The following is a 24,872-nucleotide window of genomic DNA, read 5'->3' on the forward strand; positions in this document are numbered from 1 at the left end:
GGTTTGATGATTGTTGTTTTCTATGTGAGTCATTTCATCTCTTTTTTGTTCCAATTTTCTCCTCTGTAAAATGGGAAGTAAGACAGGTAGGTGGCACATTGGTTAGATTGCTAGATCTTAAATCAGGAGAACCTGAATGCAAATCTGGCCTCAGACACTTACAAGCTATGTGACTCTAAGCAAGTCCCTTTACCCTCTTTGCCTCAGTTTTCTCATCTATAAAATGAGCTTGAAAAGGAAATGGCAAACCACTCCAGTCTCTTTGCAAAAAAAAAAAAAAAAACCAAAACAAAAACAAAAGCCAAATGGGATCACAAAGGGCCATGACTGAAATGACTGAATAATAAAAATGGGAGCTGGGCTGGACTTTTGGGCCTTTGAAATCTCTTACAGCTTTAGGGCTAAGAGCCTATTATTCCATTTTATTTATGTGCCTCAATTTTCTCATCTGTCAAAATGAAGGGACTGAACTAGATGACTTTCAAGATCCCTAGTCTCTCAAACTAGAAACTTGCATTCTCTGTATCAATTCTGGCTTCTGAGACCAGGTAAAACCTGGAACAGAACTAGATAGCTAGAGTTCTGGGACAGGTTATTTTCTGCAAAATCACATTGCATTTGACAGTATAAATCTTCTTTTTGTTATTCTCCCATCCCAGGAGTGTGCTGGAGCCAAAACATACAGGCTCTTGAGAGCCAGTTGTTAAACTTTCAGTATGAGCATTTACATCCTGGAAATAAGCAAATGTTCCTAATCAGAATTTCATTTTTTATTATTATTTTTTTTATCGCCCAGGACTTTAAAAAGTGATGGAGAAAAGGTGAGGGATGCATATTAAATTTAAAAGTTTTCCCTGCATTTCCATAGAGCTGGTTATTAAACATTTAACAGCACACCTGTGTTCCAACATGCATGAGAATCTAAAGTGGGGAGAGAGAAGTGTGGAGGCCAAATCTCTTTTCCTTCTCTGATATTTGAACTCTCCAGCCTTGACTGAAAAATCATAGGAACATAGACTTCTATTTTAAATAGTACTTCATTTTTCCCCCAATTACATGTAAAGACAATTTTTAACATTCATTTTTTAAATTGAATTCCAAATCTTTCTCTCTCCCTGAAATGGTAAGAACTTGATATGGGTTAGAGAGGAACATTGATTAGAGTTGGAAGATTTCCTAGAAGCCATCTAGTCTAGTCCTTTCATTTTATAAAAGGGGAAACTAAAGCTGAAAGAAGTTCAATGCCTCATATAGGGTAACACAGGCACTAAGGAGCTGAGACAAGATTCAAATTCAGGTCTTCCTGACAACATTTTCTTAGTACCTTTTCCATTATGTCACTTAGTTTCCCTATCTCACTCCTGAGCTCCAACCTTCCATCATTAACCATCTGCTGCACATCTCTACTTGGCTCCCGTGGCATCTCAAAGTCAAGATAAGCAAATTAAAAACTCATTAACCTCCCTTCAAATGCCCATCCTCATTTTGAGGATTTCTGGTATGAACACAACCCTCCTTTCAGTCACTCATGTTTTCAAACTTAAAATCATTTATGAAATACAGAAAAAAATCATTTTTTTACTGAAAGATATATCTGTCTCTATTAAGATTATTCATTTTAATAGATTAATCTTAGTAATTTTAATCTATTAATCTTTTTAGATTTCTTTTTTCAGTTGTGATTTCCAAAACTATTGAGCTTGGGGTCAATTAAAAACACCAGATCATTTTTAGACAAGTTGATACCTCTGAAGAATCCCTGGCCCTCCCCCAGCTCCTCAGGCAGTGTGTTACAATTTTAGGAAGTCCAGGACAGGCAGGACCTTTACCTTCACTAAGATCTTGCCCTTCAGCTTCTCAGGAGATGGCAGAGTGGTCGAATCTTCCTCACTGCTCACTGTTGACAAGTCCAGTTTGTCTCCTAGGATGTCAATCAGGTACTGTGCCATCTTCTTCTGCTGAAGGACACTGCAGTGGTTCTCGATGGACAGGATCACTGGATACCTGGGAGGAGGGGGGAGGAAGAGGAGCAAATAAAAAGAGCTGACTCAACTGTTAGACCCCCTGGCGCTCAAGAACAGAGTAGAGAAAAGTGCCTTTGTCAGGAAATAGAGATAAAAGGAAGGCCATAGGACTGTACGAGTGCTCTGGGCTGATGAGGTTCTGGTATCAATTATGGACTTTGCAGAAAATGTACACGTTTTAAAGAGGGAGGGAAGCAGAAGAGAATTGAGGAGGGAGACACATGGAGAAGGAAGGAAGGAAGAGGTGAAATGGAAGAAGGGAGAGAAGGAAATAGAGAAAGAAGGAAAAAGGGGGGAGAAAATAAGAAAGGGGGAGGGAGAGAAGAACAGAGGACAAAGGGAAGGATGAAGGAAGGAGGGGAAATGAAAGGGAAAGAAGGAAAGGAAAGAAAAAGAAAAGAAAGGGAGGGAAGAAGGAAGGAAAAGGAAAGTGAAAAAGAAGGAAAAAGGAAAAGAAAGAAAAGGAAGAATGGAAAGAAGGAAGAAAAAGGAAAGGGAAAGAAGGGGAAAGAAAAGGAAGAAGGGAAGGAAAAAGAAAGAAGAAGAAGAAAGGGAAAGAAAGAAAGGAAAGAAAGAAAGGAAAAAGAAAGAGAAAGAAAGGGAAAGAAGGAAAGGAAAGGAAGGAAAGGAAAGCAAAGGAAAAGAAAGAAGGACAAAAAGAGGAGAAAGGAAAGAAAGAAACTAAGGAGGGAAGGGAAGGAAAGAAGGAAGAAACAAAGAAAGAAAGATAAGAGGAAAGAGAGGAAGAGAGAGGAAGAAGAGGAGAAAGATCAAAAGAGATAGAAGAAAAGGGAGGGAGAAAAGAAAGGAAAAGGGAAAGATGAGAGAGGGAAAAGAGGAGAAGGGAAAGAAGGAACAGGAGGAAGGAGAGAGAACAGAGGAAAAGAATGAGAACAGAGAAGGAAGGAAGGAGAGAGGAAAGGAGGATAAAGAAGATGGGAGTAGGACAAGAGGAGCTAAGAAAGGAAAACAGGGGGAGAGGAGCAGAATCAACAAGTAGATAGACAAAACAGAAAAGATATGAAAGTTCCCAAACTACAATGAACTAAAAACATTGATTAAACCTACTATATGTAGGCAGGGAAAGGGGCAGGGATGGCTGGATCATAGAGTTAGAGCTAGAAGGACTATTTAAATTATCCTAGGCAACCTGTAGCCATCTCATCCAGTCCTCCTCACTTTACAATGAGGAAACAAATGTGTGGATTTATATCTATTCTATCTCTGTCTAACTATCTCTCTGTATGTTTGTCTCTGTCTGTCTGTGTCCCTCTTTCTATGTCTCTATCTCAGTCTGTCTTTCTCCTCTGTCTCTGTCTGCCTGTTTCTCTCTCTTTCTCTCTGTCTCCTTCTCCAAGGTAAGACTCGAACTCCCCGCTCCCTGATCCCCAGGCCAACCCTGTTTTCCATAAAGGCAGTCTGCACACCACAGTGAGCTAAGTCAGCAGAACTTGGATTCTAACCCGGCATCAGACCCTTCCTAGCTGTGGGTCTCTGGGGCAAACTCTTCTCTCACTTCCTCATTGCCTCATTAGGAAAATGAGGATACATGTGGTTCCCTACCTCCCAAGCTCAAATGAGATGATGTGTGTGGGAAGCCCTCAATAGACCTTAATACTCTATGGAAATGTCAGTTATTATTGCTATTACAATTCTCCATCTCAGAGCAGAATGTATTATTGTAATCACATTATTATGTAGATATTATTATAATAGCAATGAATTGCATCACACTTTAAGCACCTTCTTCAGAATCCTTCCAGCCCAGATCATTTCTATTAATCTTTTAACCTATGACCACCTCCCCCCAATCAAGTCCACTTACAGATATTAAGTTCCCACTGGGGCCACCATGGGGACCCCTTTTAGCCCCAGGCAATCATCACTTGCTACATCTATTAGCCTTTTCTCGATCCTAATCCTTCCTGATCTCTCTGCAGCCTTTTACATCTTCATCTTGATACTCTCACTTTTCTAGGTTTTCAGTATACCCTCATCTCTCCTGGTTCTCCTTCTGCTTGCCTAATCACTCATTCTGTCTCCTTTGCCAGATCTTCCTCAACAACACGTCCATCAATGATGAATGTCTCCCCTCATCCCCTGTCCTGGACTTTTTTCTCTTCTTCCTATATGTTATTTCATCACATGATTTTAACTGCTCTCAGTTATCATCGCTATGCCCAAGATTCTCAAATCTACTTAACCAGAGTTTGAACGTCTCTCCTGATCTCCCATCTCAATTCTCCAGTTATCTCTTGGAACTTGTGAACTGGATATTCTATAGACATCTTAATCTCAACCTATCCAAAACTGTACTCATTACCCTCCCCCATCCTTTCTTCAAACCTCCCTTTTTCCTAATTTCCCTACTCATGTGGAGGATGGGATCAGGCTCACTTAAGTTTCATTCTCAATTTCTTTCTCATCTTCCTCAAATCCAATCTGCTGCCAATCTTTACCATTTGTACCGCTGCAACATCTCTCAATGGCAGCTAGATAGTGCAGCGAATAGACTCCATCATCCTAAATTCAAATTCAGTCTCAGATACTTACTAGCTATGTAATCCTGAGCAAGTCACTTAATTTTGTTTGCCTCAGTTTCCTTATCTGTAAAATGAGCTGGAGAAAGAAATGGCAAACCATTCCAAGGATTCTTGTCCAGAAAACTCCAAATGGGGTCACGAACAATATCTCTTGAAAATACCCCCCTTTCAACAATTTCAAATTTCTTTTTTTTAAATTTTTTTTTCAAATTTCAAATAAATAAAAATATTTATATAACTCTTCTCTAGTGGCAAAGAATTGGAAGTCTAGGTGATGTCCATCAATTGAGGAATAGCTAAATATTATAAATTTATAAAATTATAAATTTATGATTCTAAATTTTTCAAATTATAAATTTATAGTTCTAAATGTATAACATTATAAATTTATAATTCCAAATTATAATATGTGATTATGATGGAATATTATTTTGTTATAAGAAATGATGAACAGGATGCTCTCAGAAACATCTGGAAAGGCTTTCATGCTGATGCAAAGTGAAATGTACTATGTACAAACAGGAATATTATGAGATGATCAGCAGTGAACGACTTAGCTATTCTCAGCAAGACAATGATCCGAGACAACTCGGAAGGATTTAGGATGAAAAATTCTATCCCTCTCCAGAGAAAGAACTGATGGTGTCTGAATATAGATTGAAGCAAACTTTTAAAATTTTTCTTGAGGGATTTTTTTTGTTATACGTTTTCTTTCGCAAAATGACAAATATGGAAATGTTTTGCACGACTACACATATATAACCTATTTGGAAGTGATGGGGTGAATAAGAGCCCAGCAAAAAAATGCCCAGATAGCCAGGTAAGGAATAGGGAGGGGAGTTGACAGGAGAAGACTTTTGTGGAATTTAAGTGGGTCTTAGTTGAATTCCTACAGCTGTTTCTAGAAGCAAGCAGGTAGGAGTATTGACAGATTATTTTGTCTTTAAGTGGTCCTTTTTATTTTTCTTAAGTGGGCCTTTGTTATAGTGGGCCCTTGATGAATTCCTTGCATTGACAAAATTATCATGATCCCACAGTTATTGTATCCAATCAGAAGGTCCAGATACAGATATCAATTCCCAAGGTTTTTTTTCTTCAATAAAAGAACCTACTTGTACCTGACTTCTTTTTTAGAACTTAGTCTGACAATGGCATAATAATAAAATCTTTGCCTCTTGATTTGGAGATGGTCTAAACCTACAAATTCTTTTGAGATACCTCATGACACTGGCCCCAAATCCCAATATATTTGGGGGTTCATCTATCATACCCCACAGAATTGCTCTCAATGAGGGGGGGAAGGGAGAGAATTTAGACTCAAAGTTTTTAAAATGAATGTTTAAAATAGTTTGCATATGTAACTGGGGGAAATAGACTACTAAATGATTTTTTAAAATGGAAGAAAGAAAATAATCCCCTTTTCTCTTCTGATGTTACCCCCACACTGGTGAAAACTTTCATTACCTCATACCTGGGCCATATAACAATAGCCTGCCTCAGTTCTTTCCCCATTCCGATCTATTCTCCTCTCAGCCACCAAAGTGGTTTTTCTAAAACTCAGGTCTGGTCAAGTCACCTCCCTTATCCAATAAACCCCATTGGACTCCCTATTACCTCCAGGATCAAATACAAATGCTCTCTGTTTGGCACTCAGAACCCTTCATTACTTGCCTTCTCCTACCTTTCAGGCCTTCTTACACCCGATTCCCTTTCCCATAACCTTCAGTATGTGACACTGACTTCCCAGCTATTCCCCAAACAGGGACCAGGCTGTCCTCCTTGACTAGCATGTTTCTTCCCTCCATCTCCCCTCCTTAGGATCTCTTTTTGCTCTCACTTCAAGTACCAACTCAAGCATCTTTCCTGATCCCCCAGCCTCTAGTCCCTTCTCTCTGAAATTATCTTATATTTGCTTTGTATCTATGTTGTAAATTACTTATAGGGGTTGTGTTGCATTCCCTAATAGATTAATAGCAACCTATTAGTAATATTAATGTCATTAATAGAATAACAGTCAACATTTATGTGTGCTTTTTTGTTATCTCCTTTAATATGATCTCATTTGATCCTCACAACAACTTTGGGAGGCATATGTCACTATTATCCCCATTTTGCAGTTGTAGAAAGTGAAGCAAACAAAAATTGAATGAATTGCCTAAACTTAAAGTAAACATCTGGGGCTGTATTTGAACTCGGGTCTTCCTACTCTAGTGTTCCACCTTGCTGCCTCCTTGCAGAAAGGGAGTATTTCACATTTGTTTTGGTATCCAGCCTGTAGCATAAAGTTCAGAGAGACTGGTCTAGTTGCTGTTTCTTGACATATCACCCTATTTCCTGCCTCGGGGCCTGTACCTTCCTCCCCATCATCTTCATCTCCTGTATCCCTCATCTCTTTCACAATTCAGCTTAAATCCAGCCTTCTTCAAGCGTCTTTTCCCTCCCCACTCCCATTGCCAGCATCTTCCCTCTGGTATCATCTTCTCCAGATATCTTCTATATACCAAATTATTTACATGTAATCTCTCTCACTAGAATCGGATCCCTTGAGGACAAAGACCCACTTTGTGCCTTTCTATGCAATCTCATCACTTAGTACCATACTTGGCGCATAGTAGGTGCTTATAAATGCTTCTTGGTTGACTCATTACCTGGCGCCAAGTAAGTGCTTAATAAATACTCACTGAATTCAATCCCGGGCTCTCCCTGCATTTGTCTGTCACAGAAACTGGGAGCTTCATTTCTCCTCTCCAGAAATCCTGTTAAGCCACCAGCCTGAGCTGAAGATGCTTATCTCTCTGATTACAATCAGACCTCACTCGGAGCTGGGCCCACCAATTTATGAAGGTGTCACTCTATTTTTAATTCTCAAATTAATCTTGCTTCTTTTTTTTTCTTCCTGGTACAATTAACACTTCCTTCCCAGACCGAGAGCCTCCATTTGATGAGACTTGAATGCAAAAGTCATAATAGACAGTCTATTTTGAGAAACTAAATTGGAATTTTTTTTAAATGGTGTCTTGCAACCATGCTGAGTGATAACAAAGCAGGCCTGAAGGCTGTGTGTCTCCTCTGGGGTAATTAATATGGGAACCATAATAAATGGGTTTATTACATGTATGTGGGAGGCTGTTTGCCCACTGAACTTCAGAAATAGGCAGACAGGATCACAAACCCAAACAGGTGGGCAGGGATGTGCTCGTACCACATCCCACACACATAATCCTACATCCAGGGATATAATTCTCATCTTCCTCATCAATAAGTCACTGAGTCTACTTCAGGATCACAGAGTATGGGAACTGAATAGAATCCCAATATGTCCCCCACACAGACACCCTGTGAACCTTCCTCAAACCACAGCTCTGACCATGTCTGCTCCTCGGTTCTAGAGAGGATCTCTGTTCAAGAGCGTTCCAGAGGAGAGCAGGGCTTTAGGAGAGAAATATAAGGGGAGAAGAGAACCATGAGCTGCTAGCAAAGGTGATTTCAGGAGAGAGGTCTTGGTTTTCTGCCAAAAGGAGAGGGTAGGGCAGGGATAAAAGGACACAATCAGAGATAATGAGAAAGGAGCTTATTGGGACCTGGTTATGGTGAGTGAGTGTGTGTGTGTGTGTGTGTGTGTGTGTGTGTGTGTGTTAGGGGAGGGGCAGTACGGCCAGTGTGTATTTGTGTGTTTGATTTGGAGAAGGGGCAGTGTCCCATCCCCAGAGACAAATGAGAAGGGCTTCCAGATGTCCTGTGAGAAAAGGAAGTTATGATGTAGTCTCACTAGAATATTATTCTTGTCCCAGCAGTTGAGGTAACTATCTAGCCTCAAGTCAACTGACCCAATCCACTGAAACTATTAATACCTCTTAGCTCTATAAAATGACAGAATTTGAGAAGTAGAAAGATCTCAGTGGCCATCTCAACTAAGCCATCCTTAGCCAAATATACAATATACCTGATCAATAGTACTCCAGCCCAAGCTCAGAGATCTCCTAGGAGGGGAACCCAGCACTGTTTTTTCTCAGACAATTGGGGTTAAGTGATTTGCCCAGGGTCACACAGCTAGGAAGTGTTAAGTGTCCAAGACCATATTTGAACTCAGGTCCTCCTGACTTCAGAGCTGGTGCTCTGAATCCAGCACTTTTCAAGAGAACTCACTTTGGATCAGTGCTGATGGTTAGGAAAGTTTTTGTTATATTTTGCTTATTTTTATATCATGCTTATATCTAACTCTCCACAACAATCTCCATCTTGTCGATCCTGGTTCTGGCTTCTAGGACCAAGAAGAAAAAGGCTAATCCCTCCTCTATATCATAATCATAGCAATTAAAATATTTAAAGACAGCTATCATGTTCTCCCTTCCTCCCAAACCTTCTCTTCTTCAGGTTATCCATCGATTATATTAATGATGCATAGGCTCAAAGTCTTCACCATCCTGTATATTTTCCAGTTTACTAAATGTTCTTCCTGAAATGGGGTACCCAGGGCTAACCCCAATATTCCAAATGGGGTCTGGCCAGGGCAGAGAAGAAAAGACTCATTACCTCCTTATTCCTAGATAATATACCACTCGATACTGCTCATGATTGTATTCACTTTGGGGGAGCTGCCAAAAGATACGTATGGTTTTAGAACTCAAAGGAAATTTATCCTAACCCCCTTATAGCTAGAGATGAAGAAATGAAAGCCCCAAGAAGAATTTGCCCAAATTCATTCAAGGAATTAGGATCAGAGCTGAGATTAAAACCTTGCTTCATTTTACCTAGATATAAAAAAATGGACTCAATAGAATCTGGGCTCCCAAAGGATTCCAGAGGCTGCCACTCACTCATTTTTGATGAAGGCATATTTGTTGATCGTCTCAATGACATCTTTAAAGAGGATCTTGGAGGTCAAGGTATAACCGTGGTGCACGATGGGCTCTCCATCTGGTCCATCCCAACAGTCCACTGAAGAGGGGCAAAGCAAGATCAAATGATGATTGTCACAAGGTCCCACACAATCCCAGTTTCAGCACCTTTCTTGATGAACTCTTGTCTTTCCCCCACATTCATACTCTAGTTCAATCAGAATATGCTCTCTCTCGTCTTCATCTCACCCCCTCCCATCCCTAACCCTTGGTTCACATTGTCTCTTTATTCTCACTTCCTTCTCCAGAGTCATCTGGGATCTACTTGCCAGATATAAATAAGGATGACTGGAGATGGCCATTAGAATGGGAATGTCTAGAGAGGAGGGACTGGCTTTTATTTTTATCCTTGAATGACCAGTCTATAACACAGTACCTGGCACATAGTGGGCACTTAATAGGGCAGGAGATGTTTAGCCTAAAAGCACTCCCCATCCAGATAATGGCTCTGTGTCTGGTGGCGGGGTCACATATAAAGGTGTCTGTACCTAAATCCTATAACTGTGCTTTCTGGACCTTCTATAACCTCATTGCTCACTGGAAACCTCAGGCCATAGTAGAGAGAGTCTCTACTTACTAAGTTCTCTGCTTAGTCTTTTAGCATCGTTTCTAAAACCCAGATCAAATATTGCCCATGAAGAGAAAGAAGGAAGATGGAAGTAGCTGGGGGCTAAGAAATAGGACTGGGAAACATCTCCCAGAATAATCATCCTCAATCATATCTGAATAGAGATTTACACTTAGAAAAGAGCTTTCATCTCCATTTTCTCAGTTGACCCTCAAGACCCCTAGGAAAGGGCCAGGGTTAAAATTATTTATTATTATTACAATGAGTCAAGATATATCTACTTAGCCAAAGTCACACAGTTATTAGTGCCAAGGCTAGGGGTTTGTAGAATACTATCTTAATTTTCTGAAAGGACAAGGAGATCTCTGCCAGATAATCCCACAGGTCAGAGAGAGGATTGGTACTTATGGCTATAGATCACTAGTCCTTACCTTCCACACAGCGGCAGCCAGCCTGTAGGACCCACGAGTACATGTCTACCCGAGACTGGGACATGAGCTGGTCCCCAATGAGGTAGGTATTATGGGAAGAGGTGATAAAGTAGTAACTTAGCGGGTAGGTCATGTCTTGGTTCACTTGGTAGTGCTTGGGGTTGAAGATGTCTCCTTCTGGACTCCTGGTATAGTTAGTAAAACCTGGGAGGGACGAGACAAACAAGAACTCAGAACAGTCAGTGACACAGAAAGAACATTACCCAGAACATTTGGAAAGAGGTGGGGAGGAGGGAAGAGTGAGAAGGTTAACAAAAACAATATTAACTAGCAGTTATATAGCATTATCTCATTTGATTCTCATGAAAACACTGAATTGTAGATGCCATTAGCATTTCTATCTTTAGATGAATCAGTTGAAAGAACGCTGGATTTTGAATCTAGATCTGGATTCAAATACCATCTTTGCCACTTGCCATCTGTGTGACCTTGGCCAAAGTCCTTAACATTTCTGGGTCTCAATTTTTCAACTCTAAAATAAGGGGAGTAGACTATAAGATCTTAAAGATCCCTCCCATCTCAGTATCTAAGCGACAAACCAAGATTCATAGGAAATTAGTATCTCCATGAATGAGAAGGGGAGGGTGGTGGTGAACAAGTTGCCTTTTTTTTTTTAACAGCACTCTATTTAGAACTAGATGCGACAGGATTTGAACTTGGTTCTTCCACACATTATCTACTATATCATCAGGAATAATCTCTAAATATTGGTGGTAGAAGGGGCTTTAGGGATGACAGAATCATAATCCAATAGTTAGAAAGGATTTTAGAGGTCGTCTGTTTCAACTTCCTTGCTTTATGAAAGCTGAGGCTCGGAAAAAGGACATGAGTTGTCCAAAGTCATACCACATATTAATGGGAGAGCTCACGTTAATAATAATAATAATTAAAAATAATAATTTTAAAAGTAATAACAAGGAACATTTCATATAGTGCTTTAAGGTTTGCAAAGAGCTTTATTGGTCTTATTTTATTTGATCCTCACAACAACGTTGAGATTGATATTATTATTATCTTTTCCAGTCTACAGATGAGGAAACTGAGGCTAAGAGAGAAATAACTTGCCCAGGGTCACACAACTAATTAATTTCCTGAAGCAGTTTTCAAACTTAGGTCTGCCTGATTCAAATCTAGCACTCAATTCACTATGCCATCCAACTGCCTTGACGAGAGCTCTGAGTTATTACACTTTTTGCTCTGTAACCCACGTGTTAAAGCGCCCAGTCCAGCTTTGTACAGCACTAATTATTGAGAAGTCTTTTATAGTTGTTCAACTATGTTTGATTCTTTGTGACCTCATGGACCATAGAACACCAGACCCTTCTATCCTCTACTATCTCCTGTAGTCTGTCTATGCTCAAGTTCATTGCTTCCATGACACCATCTATCCATCTCATCCTTGGCCATCTCCTTTTCCTTTTTGCTTCCAATCTTGCCCAACATCAGGGTCTTGTCCAATAAATACCATATTCCCATTATGTGACCAAAGTATTTAAACTTCAACTTCAGTAGTTGATCTTGTCATGAATCATATGAATTAATTTTTTTTTGTTTTTTTATTTGTATTTAAAATTTTTTATTTTCCCCAGTTACTTGTAGAAACAACTATTTTTTATACATGTATATTTTTATGTATTTCCTTAGGAATCATGTTGAGAAAAAAAATCATAACAAAAGGGGAAAAAGAAAAAAAAACAGAAGACAAAGGAAAAAAGTGAACGCAGCATACGTTGGTTTATATTCAGTCAGTTCTCTTTCTGTATTTGGATGGTGTTTCCATCCCAAGTTTATTGGAATTGCCTTGGATCACTGAACCATTGAAAAGAGAAGCAAGTCTGTCATAGCTGATTATCTCACAATCTTGCTGTTGCTGTGTACAATGTTTTCCTGGTTCTGCTTGTTTCACTCAGCATTATGAATTAAGTTTTTAAGTATTGACTGATTTAATCTCCTTGCCATCCAAGGGACTCTCAAAAATTTTCTCTAGCACAATTAGAAAATGTCAAATCTGTGGCGTTCAGTTTTCCTTTTATTCCAGCTCTCACAGTCACACATTGCTACTGGAAAAAAACCCATAGATTTGACTATTTGGACTTTTGTCAGCAAAGCGATATTTCTGCTTTTCAGTATGCTGTCCAGGTTTGCCACAGCTTTCCTTCCAGGGAGCAAATGTCTTTTGATTTCATGGCTATAGTTTCTATCTGCAGAGATCTTTGAGCTCAAGAATATAAAATCTGACACTGCTTCCATTCTTCTCTTTGCATTTGCCAGGAAGTGAGGGGACTAGTTGCCAAGAGATTTTTTTTTTTTATGCTAAGCTTCAATCCAGCTTTTACTCTTTCTCTACCCTTATAAAGAGGCTTTTTAATTCTTCACTTTCTGCCATCAAAGTGGTACCACCTGCATATTTGAGATTGTTGATATTTCTCCCAGCAACCTTAATTATGCCTTTTAATTTATCCAGCCTGGCAATTTCCATGATGTACTCTGCATATAAGTTAAAGCAATAACATATAGTCTTGTCATATTCCTTTCCTAATCTTAAACCAATAATTTGTTCCATGTGTGGTTCTGTTATTTCCTAACCTGTATAAAGGTTCATCAGAAGACAAATAAGATGATGATTTGGTACTTCCAGCTCTTTGGGGGATTTGCTATATTTTTTTTGGTGATCCACATAGTCAAAGACTTTAGTGTAGTCAATAAAGTAGAAGTAGAAAGTCCTTTATATTAATCCCAAATTGACTTCCTGAGAAATTTACCCATTGGTCCTGGTTTTGCTCCCTAGAAGTACTAAGAATACATTTAATCCCCCTTTTCACATTAAAAAATATTCAAGTTTTAGAAAACCACCGTTTCTCCCAGAATCCTTAAGTCTCTTCTTCTTTAATACTTTCCGCAGTTCTTCATATGTTACAGTCTGGGGCATATTTAGCATCGTAATCATTTCTTCTGGATAAGTTTGCATTTATTTCATTTTCTTCCTAAATCTGAATACAATGCTCCCAACATCGTGCTGAGTCCATATTCAAAGGATGATTGCTTCTTTCATTCTGGACATCATATCTTTTTTCCATTAAAGCTTTTTATTTTCAAAATATATGCATGGATAATTTTTCAACATTGACCCTTGCAAAACCTTGTGCTCCAACTCCCCCCCTTCTCCAATTCCCCTAGATGGTAAGTAATCCAATATATGGACATCATATTTAATGTCAACTAAGATCCAGTGCACTCTTGGGCTGGAATAACATGCTATTGAATTATATCGAGCTTGCTGTCCGTGAAAACTCCTGAGTACTTTTAATGTAACCTGTTATATCCATACCTTTCCCTCCTCCCCTGTTAGGGCAGATGACTTCTTGTATCTAAACTCAGGGTTTGCATCTTGTATGAGGCAAAATGGATCTAGAGGCTAATAGATCAATGAAAACAGAAAAAAAAAAAACAATCTGAATTTAGACATTATCCTTGACTCATATCCTTGCGAGTGAAGGCAAGTCACTTAATTTCCCAGAGGCCCTAGCAACTCCCTAAGATCAGAAATTAAAAAGAACTGACAATTGGCACTGGTGGAAGGTTTTTCCATACTGAAAGTTCCTCAAGTGAATGACATCACAAATCTAGACCTAAATAATCTTCAACTCATCATCCTAGTCTGTTATGACTTTTGTTGATTGCAATATTCTTCTTACCTATAAATATCTTATCAATATCATCTTATCTATAAATTTAATAAGTATGCCATCTGTATTGTTGTTCAAATCCTTGAATCTTGAATAGATCAGAGCCCATGGGCAATGTACCAGAGGTCTCTCTCCCAATGACAACTACTCATTCATCACTATTCCTTAAGTCCCAGCAGTCAACCAGTTCAGAGATCATCTAATCCCACTATTACACATCTCTCCGTCTTGTGGATAAGGTTATCATGAAACTTCACTGAAAGCAAGATCCATATACTCTCACCCATTGGGTTTCCTCTGTACTTTGGGGCTCTCCAGGACAAACCTCCTTAAACTATGGGTTGTGATCCCATTATGGGGTCATAGAATTGAAAAGTAGAGATTGTGCAATTATGGTTTATTATTAGAAATGTTTGATTTTTATACTTATTTTATAGATCTGTCTATCCAGAGTAGCATAAAAATTTCTCAGGTGAAAAGAGGTTGAGAGTGGAAAACATTTTAAAAGCCCTGCTTTAGGGGACTATGTAAACTAACTGAGAAAGGAGATCTTATCCTCTAAAGCTCTTGATTCCCTTGCCCTCACAGTTCCTTACAAAGGACATTGTGTGCGATGGGATCTTCCAATGTAGTCCCACTAATTTCCAACAGCCACGACTTCTAGAAAAATGCCCTCCAGGAACTGCCATGAAAAGCCCAGCTCACTGGCAGGAAATCCAGACAGTCATGTAAAATATGATAAAATATGCAGGACTCGAGCAAGGGAAAGCAGCGAGCCAAGCCTCTGGATTTGGATGCTTTGAAAAAGTGGATAGAATATTTTACATCGGGGGATATGTTTCAAATGTATCTGAATATGGTTTCTGGGGGAAGGGACAGTTAATACCAGCTCCTTGAATCCTGGGGCTCTTTCTTGCTTGGGTTAGCCCTCACTGAGAACCCAGGGAGCAGACAGTCAAGTAGAGATCTTTTCAAATGTATGTGTCTGATGGATTTGATGACCTTTGAAATTCCACGGATCTCTTTGGAAAGAGTGCATCATATTATTCTTTTTTTTCTGAGACAATTGGGATTAAATGACTTTCCCAGGGTCACACAGCTGGGAAGTATTAAGTGTCTGAGGCCAGATTTGAACTCAGGTCCTCCTGACTTCAGCCACCTAGCTGCCCCTGCACCATACTATGTTAAACTGGACATATTTGGTGCTAAAATAGCCTTACGTAGTCTCCTTCCATCTACCAATAAATCCATGTAGCCCTTCCCTTAAACATTTCCAATAAAAGGACTAAGTGTTTTGAGCACTAACCACCTCAACTGATTCTTCTGCAAATCCCCTTTTGGTACCAGCCATGACCCTAACAACGGACCCATCTTGCCTTGCACATGTACATGCATTCATGCTCAAGAGAAACATAAACTAGATGGCCTGAGGCAGCCCTCCCCCCACAGTAACTGCTTCAAAATTCACTCCAGGTTAAAGCAATTTTTGACCTTCACCTGTTTGGACTTTTGCAGATTGCTTAAAGCAGCAGAACATTTGTTCTGGAAAAAGAGAACACTTAGGGGAGCACACGGCACTTACATTCAGATATTGAGAGGCAGCATCATCTAGGTGATGGGGTATTAGATTTGGAGTTTGGTTGATGAACATTTTCAAAAAGGACTGAAATGAAATCACTATGTTAGAATTAAGTTAGAGTGTGTCTGACTGTGGCTGATCAGACCAATACTAATGCTCTGCCACAGTCAGATACGAATAGTCCACATGAACATTTAAAACCTTGGATTCATATATTGACTGTACCACTCACAGGTTGTATGACCCTGAGAAAGTCATTTCACCTTTATGCACCTCAACTTCCCCATTTGTAAAATCAGAGCGATGGACTTGATACTTCTAATTTCCTTTTCAGTCCTATAATATGGAGGAATAATTAGATTATTCTGTTAACCTAATAGTCTACAGTATGGTATAGATGATAGAGAGTTCTGGACTTGAAATTAGGAAAAAACAAGTTCAAATCCTGCTTCAGACACTTAGTACCTCCATGATTCTGGGAAGGTCACTCACTCAGCCTCAGTTTCCTTAGCTGTAAAATGAGAGTCCTGACCTCCAACTATAAATCTAGGAACCTGCCCTTGTATGATCTAATAATGAACAGAAGTTGTAAAGAGGCAAATTTAGGCTTGATATTAAGAAAACTTCCTAGGCTGTAGACAGAGCTAGACTGGGCTGCCTCTAGTGACATGAACGTTCTCCCCAGGGAATCTCCTAGACAAAGTCTGGATGCTCATTTGGCTGTGGAAGGCATTCTGGCTTCCTAATGGCTATGAGGACTAATTTGGTTCTGAGATTGTTTCAATCACTCTGTAGCCTTTTCCTCACCCACTGGGACCCCTAGCCAGGCTATTCACCCTAAGGGAGAAGCTCAGTGAAAACCCAAGAGGAATCTGGTAAATAATGGCCCAGTGAGTTAGAAGATCTCTGCTCCAATCCCAATTCTCATTAGCTGTGGGACTTTGGGCAAATCCCTTATTTTCTCTTGGCCTCAGTTTCCCATCTGTGGAACAAAAGAGCCATACTAGCTGGTCCCTTCCAGCTTTAAATTCTTAGATGCTAGAATAGTATGAAAATCGAGATCAGCCTAAGGGGAGCCCAGAAAACATAATTCATGAACTAACACCTCCTCCTCCTACAAACACTCTGCATGGCTCACCTCCAGCCCAGGACTTGAGGGAGAGTAGGAAAATTGGAAAATTGATCGGGCATAAGGCACCCTTGGAGAAAATCAACCATGATAGATCCTGACAAGTTAATTATCTTGTTTTCTGAGCAGCTTTGCAGGAAGATACTCCCAGGGAGCCTCGCCTACTGCTCATCCCTCTCCTAGGGGGTACAAGTTTACTCAGAAAGGACCATTTATCCTCTAACCCAATTCACACATCCTCCCAAGGCTCCCCATTCACCCACTGATGCTCCAAGTTTGAGATAATAGGTCAGGTCGAAATGAACAAATTATATACCAGAGAAGTCTCCCTCAGTTCTCTCCTGCAAAGTTGTCATTGGAGGAAAGCTGATTTTTGGTCTCTTGGGGCACCTTTATCACTGAACTCTTCTGTCCTGTTCCAGTGCTTTCTGATTTTTCCTTACCCTTCAGCCACACCATCCTCCAGCTCCTAAAACCAAACTTTGTCTCATTCCCTCACAAATTGTCCTCTGCTTAACCTCTAATTCTTACTAAGATGTAAGTGGCTAACAGCTTAATATGTTATTGCTTTCAGGTAACATTTTTAACAGGGGAACCAATGAGTGATGAGAGAGCGAAATAGGGTAATAATAGAGTAGTTTTTCCAAAAGCTTGAAGGAAAAGGAAATTCTTCAGGCGGGAGAAGTATGTCTAAAGAAATTATTCGGTTTAATGGAAAAAACACCAACTTTGAGCCTGAGTTTCTATTTTGGTTTGGCTATTCACAACCTGTGTGACATAAGACAGTTTACTCTCCCATTTTCTGAATCTCAATTTCCTCATTCATAAAATGAAAGGGGCGAATGTTTTATCTTTAGCACCTATCACAGAGTCAGGCATACAGCAGGCATTTAATAAAGGCTTGCTGATGGATCAATAAGGAGCCCTCCAGCTATGAACCAAAATGAGTCAGGAACATTCCTTTTGGGGATGTGTATATAGGGATGTGTATGCATATGTATACACGTGTGTTCATTTGTCATATGTATGTATTGGGAAGGGATCATTAAATTCCCATTTATTAATTCCCAATTATTAAATTCCCAAATAATGGGATCATTGTTTAAAGGGGGTGTTGGGTACCCCAGTAGAATTGTTCCTCTTCTCCCAAAGTCAGAGACAAAGGAAAGTCTGGTGTTTGTTTGGAAAATTGAGAAGGGAGATAACTGATTCCTAAATAGAGATTTTTCTGTCTAAGTGTAATGGTCAAGGAAGAAGAGAGCTCCTCCTGTCCCCAAAATTCTCCACCTCCTTCATCAAACCCAGGCTAGAGTCTAAATACAAGGTACAGAACGATGTCCAAACATCTAATGGAGGAAGGGGATAGTTCCACTTTAACATGAAAATGTAAAGTCTATAAAAAAGGTAAATTGATTCAATATCCAGACCCAGGGTAGGATTCATGGTATCCTAGAATGGAAAATCTGGAACTGAAAGGGACTTCAGAACCCATTTTATCCACCCCCTTCTTTTTGCAGAGGGAAAAACTGAGGCACAGTAAAGCTTAGAATCATGAGATAAGTCTAGAGATAGAGGATCCTAGAGATGGAATTCACGATGGGCCTGGGTCTCAGTTTCCTGACTTGTCCCCACCAGACCCCTGACCCCGGTTGTTGCTTGTCCATCATCCACACAAAGCCTCCACTCCCGGATTAGGTCCCAGACTCCTAAAAGTTCGGACAGTTTGTGGCTCTCCGGCCCTAGCAGCTCACTCACCGTCAATCCCAAGCACCTCCTTACTCTTGTTCTCCAGGCACGGCTCGAACTGGTCGATGATATTCAGGCAGTACTCCTTGGTCACATCCGTCATCTGGAAGACAGCCACATAACCGTCAGTCCACTTAAGGCTTGCGGGCCTCCACCCATCACCAGCTCCTTCACAGCCTCTTACCCGGGTCCCTCATCGCTCCCATTCTGTTACTGTGATGCTGTTGGGATCACCAGCCTTGGGTCACCTTGCCAAATGCTCTGGGAGAGAGGGGATCACAGCCAGCCCTTGCCCCTTCTTCTCCTTGACCCTTGAAGCCCATTTCCCTGAAAGGCTCAGCAGTTTGAGCCATGGGGCAGAGCCAGGCGGAAGTCAAGAGATCCAGAGATTAATTACCTATATCTATAAGCCTGACTGGTTTTAGAGAGACAAGTAATGAATCAGAGCCAGGGGCTTTGCAAAGAAGAAGAGAATTTATAATAATTAGTCAGGTAGTACCAGCTTAGGAGAAAAGAAAGAAGTGGCTAAGTTTTGATCATACGCCTTTTAATATATGGGAGTATGGAGTCAGGCCCTTTGATCAAAGGACTTATTATCAATTCGTAGAAACTCACTGAGAGGCTGGGCTAATCCTGGGCAAGAGGGGAGAGAAAAATAATTTTCCTAACTTTTAAACACAGTGGGTAGATAGAGAAATTCTCCAGTTGTGTTGCTTTAGCTATAGAGAAATTTCAGTGAAGCTGTGAGAACTCTCTATACCTCAGTTTACCCATATGTATCAGGAGGGTAGAGAAGAAAATCACAGAATATCAAAATCAGAAGGGATTTTGGCAGTCATTTAGTTCAATACCTTCATTCCAGAGATGATGGAACTGAGAAGGCAAACAACATATCCAATGTCACACTGACAGCAAAAGGCAGTTAGGACTTGGGTTCAAATCCTAGCTCTACTATTTAAAATCTCTTTGGACCTCAGTTTCCACAGCTAAAAAAAGAGAAGTCCTATTCTTCCTCCCCACTCCCAATCCTATTCCATGTTTTAAGATCATTTCCAACTCTGACACTCTTCTCTTCTAAAATCCCTCCCAGCTCTGAAATCTATAACAGCTAATGACAGTAGCTAGCATTTACATGGCCCATTAAGCTTTGCAAAATGCTTTACATATTTTATCTCAATTGATCCTAACAACCCTGTGAGGTGGATGCTTAATATCCTAATTTTACATTGGAGGAAACTGAGGCAAAATATTGTTAAGTGGCTTGCTCAGGAACACTCAACTAATGTTTCAGTGAGGTCTCCCTCAGTTCTGACTGAAGATCAATCTTATATCCTAAAACTCTATAATCTAAATGGGTTAACTCATCCTTAAGGACCCACTTGTATGGATGTCCTTGTATGGAGGAAGATGTCCCTCCCAGGAGAGAAACACGGAAATTTTTTCAGATCAGGACCCTTGAGAGACAAGTCTAGGAGTTTCAGTAAAAGTCCCCTGGCTCCTTCCCCAGACTGGGCTCTGGGCTCATCCTGTGGACCAGAAGCCCTGGCCGGACATGTAGCCCAAGAGCTGGGTGTCAGTTGTGATTATTCTAGTGCATTACTTTCTTACAGCTAGAGTTCATTTTCTCTCTCTTGACAAGTAAAGGAATCAATAGCTCAGTTAGACATTAACAGGGCCTTGTTGCTCTGAAAAGACAACTGTTCCTTGCTCCTTAACAGACAGGGCCAATGGGCTGTCAAGGATCAGGAACAGGAGAAGAATAGAGAATCAGCAGAGTTAGGGAGGGATCTGGTCTCTGTTCCAAGCCTCTCCTGCCCCTGTCCTTTCTTTCTGAACGGCTCTCCTTGAGTCCTAGAGAAGGAATTATTATCCCTTTCCCATCCCTTCAAATCCTCTGCCCTAAAACCCTTTGATAACCTTAGAGTCTCTATTCCACCCCAAACCCTCCTTTCAATCCCAGAAAATGAGGACTTCCATGGAAGGAGGAAAGAGAAGGGTTTAGGACAACAGGGAAGTGACCCTTCTTTCCCCTGATGGGAATGAGCTTAGGGAACTCATTACCCCCAAGAAAATACCGGAAATAGAAACAGGGTTAAGAAGAGATTAGATAACCTAACAGCCAGTATTAGCACCTGCCTTTTTTCCTAAGCTCCTTCCATCCCTAAGAAGTTCCATCAGCATTGTTCTTGCAGAAAAAGAAAAAAAAAAACTCCATTAATTTATTCAGGGATGCTTAGTGTCACAACCATAGCCAAGGTGGGGCAGGTGGAACTTTGTGGCAAGGTCCAACATGTGGTTAAGAGGCTTTTAAAGCATTTATTAAACTCTTACAATTTTTCCACCCTGAGGCAAACAAGGTTAAGTAACTTTCTCAGGCTCATTAGTAAGTGTTTGAGGCCACATTTGAACTCAGTTTTTCCTGACTTCAGACCCTCCAATCCAGCCATTACCCTCCTAGACACTGGGAAGAAGCAGGTACCTATTTGTTTTTCTATCTGGTAGGCCGATGGTTCTGTCTGATTAGAGCCATGACTTGGAGTTCACCTCTAGGAGGAAGGGCTCGAACCCGTGAGTGTCCCACCTTTCTCCAACTTCCAAGGCTCAGCAGGCACTGTGCCAGGATAGGGTGGTGGGTAGGGAAGACATCAGAAAACCAAGAAACCTGAGGCAGAGAGAGACCTCTGATCCTTCTGCTTCCCTATACACCCCCCCTCATCCCCAAAAGCGTTCTTAACCTAGAGTCTATAAATTAAAAAAAAAAAACTTTTTGAGAACTATATTTCCAATTGATTTCTTCTGCATTTTATTTTATGTATTTTATTTTATACATTTTAAAAACATGAATCCAAGAACGTGTCAACTAGGCTACCAAAGGATCCAGGACACAAAGACCATGAACTCTTACCCTAAAGCATCCCAATGGACTCTAAAATCTCACCAGTGCTTTCTTTAAAGGAGATAATTTTGCTCTGGATAAAAGTATCACCGGAAGGAGCAACCACTGAGAGGGAACTGACTAAGCAGCTAGAAAACAAGCCCTCCTGTCACAGGTTCTCATGAATATGGAGCCTGAGTCAGAACCGTGTGAGGACCAGGTGAGAACTAGTCCTGCATCCTCACGGCATCAAGAGGTTTCAGGAGTGCCAGGATTTTGACCCAGGCTCTTTCACTCAGAGATATTGGCCAAGGGAGGTTTAAAGAGAGAGCTTCTCTAGCTGCTCCTGGCTCAGTGGAGCTCCTGAAGCTACTCTGCCTCTGGGAGGGATCGAGGACTTCGACTTTTCCATAAAAAGGCTGAAAAGTACAAAGAATTCCAGCGACGTTTGACAGGGACTCCTTTTGAAGAGCAATTCATGAAATAAAAATGAAGCTGAGAACCAGTCGGTGGTGGGAAAGCCAGAGAGATTTGGGATAACGACTTAATTGGCACTTCCCTCTGGGTTTGGGGCCCGTTAAGATTTAATGGAAGGGAGCCCATCTGCAGTGAGGAAGGTCTGTTCTACTCCCGTATACAAGCCTCAGGGGGAGCAGAACAATGGGTCTGGGTCTTCTCCAGAGTATAACAAGCATGGGGGTCAGGAGACAAGACAAATGGCTGCTTCTCAGATGCTGCTGCTCGAATCGGTCATCAATCTGCAGCACATCCAGGCAGCAAACTCCCCCAGTGTGCTGGGAGATGCGTTCCCTGCTTGTTCCCTGACAGTCCATAAATAATCAGAAATAGCATGTTGGGAGCTCCAGGGAGACGCCATATTGGATCAGCGAACTTGCAAACTCCTACCATAAACTCCTACCCTACAGCGGGCTCTCAGCTCCATATACTATGGCTTTACCCCAACCCCATTCACTGGGATGGACCTCCATCTGTGGGGGTTAACACCTGGGGCAGGAGCCTCTGACTGGCATCCACCAAAGATGCCAGTAGCCTTGGGTTCTAGTTCAAAGTCTGCCCTTCTTTTGCTCAATGACCTTGCTTCCCTCTTTTTCCACATGAACCGACTTCCTGCTGAAATTGCTTTTCATAGTAGGGATGGGAGACTATTATCCAGGAAGCCCATAGGAAGTACTCTCTGCTCCTGGGAACCTTCTGAAGGAGGATGGAGTGGAGAGCTCCTCCATCCTTGGGTTGCTCTCCCTTTGACTTATTCATCACTTTGTGGTTTGCCAGCTACTGCCTACTTCTCCCATCGGATCTCAAGCTCTTTGAGGACGGGAACCATCTTTCTAGTTCAATCTCCTTGTTTTCTGACCTCAGGAGAGAGAAGTGACTTGTCCCACAGCCCAGAGAGGGAGGGGCGGAGCTTCAAAGTTAATAGGGAAAATTAAGTTACTGGACATCAGAGTCAAGATCCCAAAAGAGTTTGAAAAATTAGACTCTTACAGACTCTGTAGTTGGGATTGATGTACACATGTGTTCAAGACCTGCTCTTTCAAGGACAGGATGAAGGAGGCGTGGTTAGGCAGCAATTTGTCTGAAAAATATCGGGGGGGGGGGGGGGGGGGCGGGGGGGGGGGGGGGGGGGGGGGGGGGGGGGTTCAATCCTATTAATTCCAGTGCCTTTGCAGGGTTCATTTGTATAGCTTGTATTTGTTTGCATGTTGTTTCCCCAATTCGATTGCCCCCCTTTTGAGGGCAGGGAATTATTTTTGCCTCTTGTATCTCCATTGCCTAGCACAATTCCAGGTGTATATATAATGGGTGCTTGCTAAATGTTTCCTGATTGATTGATCACAAACTATGTGTCAGCAGTCCAAATATTTTTTAAAAAGCAATGGGAATTTGGTTTGCCTTAAGAAATACAGAACTCCAAGGAATAAAGAGGTAAAGATCTGCCAGGGTTGGATCAGACTGGGGGATTGTGTTCAGTTAGGAGATCCATATTTAAGGGAGGACAGTGATAATCTGGAGTGTCCAGAGGAAGGTGAAGAGGTTTCATAATGGAAGGAACTCTCTAGAGAAGACTCAAGGGGGGGGACCGGAGATCCGGCTTCAAGAATCTGAAAGACTGTGAGAAGGATAAAGGATTAGCTCTAGCAGAATTAGAAGCAATGGGTGGGAGGAGAAGGAGCAGATTTCACCTGAATGTCAGGAAAAACTTTCTACCAGTTCAAGCCATTCCCAGGTGAAAGGGGAAGCCTTAGGAAGTGGCTCTGCCTGTTTGGAGGTCTTCAAACAGTGCTTGGATGACCATTTATCTGGATGGTAGGGTAGGGATTCTACTCTAATTACTGCCCTGGGTGACCTAGATGCCCTCTGGGCTGCCTTTCAAGTCTGGGACTCTGTGATCTCATGTCAGGACCAGAACGTTGATCCCCTGAAAAGGTGATTGAGTGATTTCTCAACTGGCCCATGCTGCTCTCTCCTCTATAACTGGCCTGGCTGCCAAGGATTCTGGGAGGATGGAACTACTTTAATGGATAGGAAAAGAGAGTGATTCTAGTGCAAGGGAGCTGCATTATTGACTATCATCATTATTGGTCTCTTATGGTGATTTTCATTGTAGTGAAAACTCTCCCTTCCTTCCTTCCTCCCTTCTTTCCTGCCCTTGCTTTTTCCCTTTTTTCCTCCCTCCTTTTCTCCCTCCCTTTTCTCTCCTTTCCTCTTTTCCTCTTCCTTCCTTCCTTCCTTCCTTCCATCCTTCCTTCCTTCCTTCCTCCCTTCCTTCCTTCCTTCCTTCCCCCTCCCTCCCTCCAATATAACTGCTTTCTTTTGTAATCCTGTGTATTTTATTTTGTGCATTTAAAAACAAGATTCAGAGAGTCTAAAAACTTCACCAGACTACTCATGAGGTCCATGGCACATGCCTGCCAACACATACACAAGCACACACACAGACACACACACAGAAAACCCCTGCTCCCAGGGCTCAGCCCACTGCCAAAGGTGCTAATTATCTGAATCATGACCCCACAATGATTCTTCAAGGACAAGATTGCCTCTAGGGTGAAAATAAACTCCTTTGCTTATATCAAAAGAACCTCAAAGGCGATCCAATTCACCCCCTTTCTGTTTTACAGAGAAGGTAACTGAGGCCAGAGAGGATAATTTGCCTTTAAAGCCCTTCTCAAGACAGCTCCATGGCCCTCCCAGGCTTGCTGCAATCACTCCATTTCTCTGTTACCTACACCACTGGCCACCAACCTAGTCCTTCCTGCTGTGCCCTACAGCTCCCACCTCTAAGAACAGGCTATAACCTCAGTTCCATAA

At 41.3% G+C, this 24,872-nt stretch overlaps 1 protein-coding gene across 7 annotated transcripts in view; it reads right to left on the minus strand.

Moving 5' to 3' along the window:
* PLCH2 (phospholipase C eta 2) overlaps positions 1-24,872 on the minus strand; it is a 334,059-nt gene that overhangs the window by 55,284 nt on the left and 253,903 nt on the right. For all 7 annotated transcript variants that reach the window (XM_031962993.1, XM_031962998.1, XM_031962991.1 and 4 more), the window contains 4 exons: positions 18,674-18,767; positions 10,465-10,668; positions 9,385-9,505; positions 1,830-2,004 (listed from right to left, as the gene is read on the minus strand). In XM_031962993.1, the coding sequence (XP_031818853.1) occupies positions 1,830-2,004; positions 9,385-9,505; positions 10,465-10,668; positions 18,674-18,767 (594 nt within the window). The remainder of the gene's footprint in view (positions 1-1,829; positions 2,005-9,384; positions 9,506-10,464; positions 10,669-18,673; positions 18,768-24,872) is intronic.

Source organism: Sarcophilus harrisii, chromosome 3, assembly GCF_902635505.1.
Source record: "Sarcophilus harrisii chromosome 3, mSarHar1.11, whole genome shotgun sequence".
NCBI classification, from domain to species: Eukaryota; Metazoa; Chordata; class Mammalia; order Dasyuromorphia; family Dasyuridae; genus Sarcophilus; species Sarcophilus harrisii.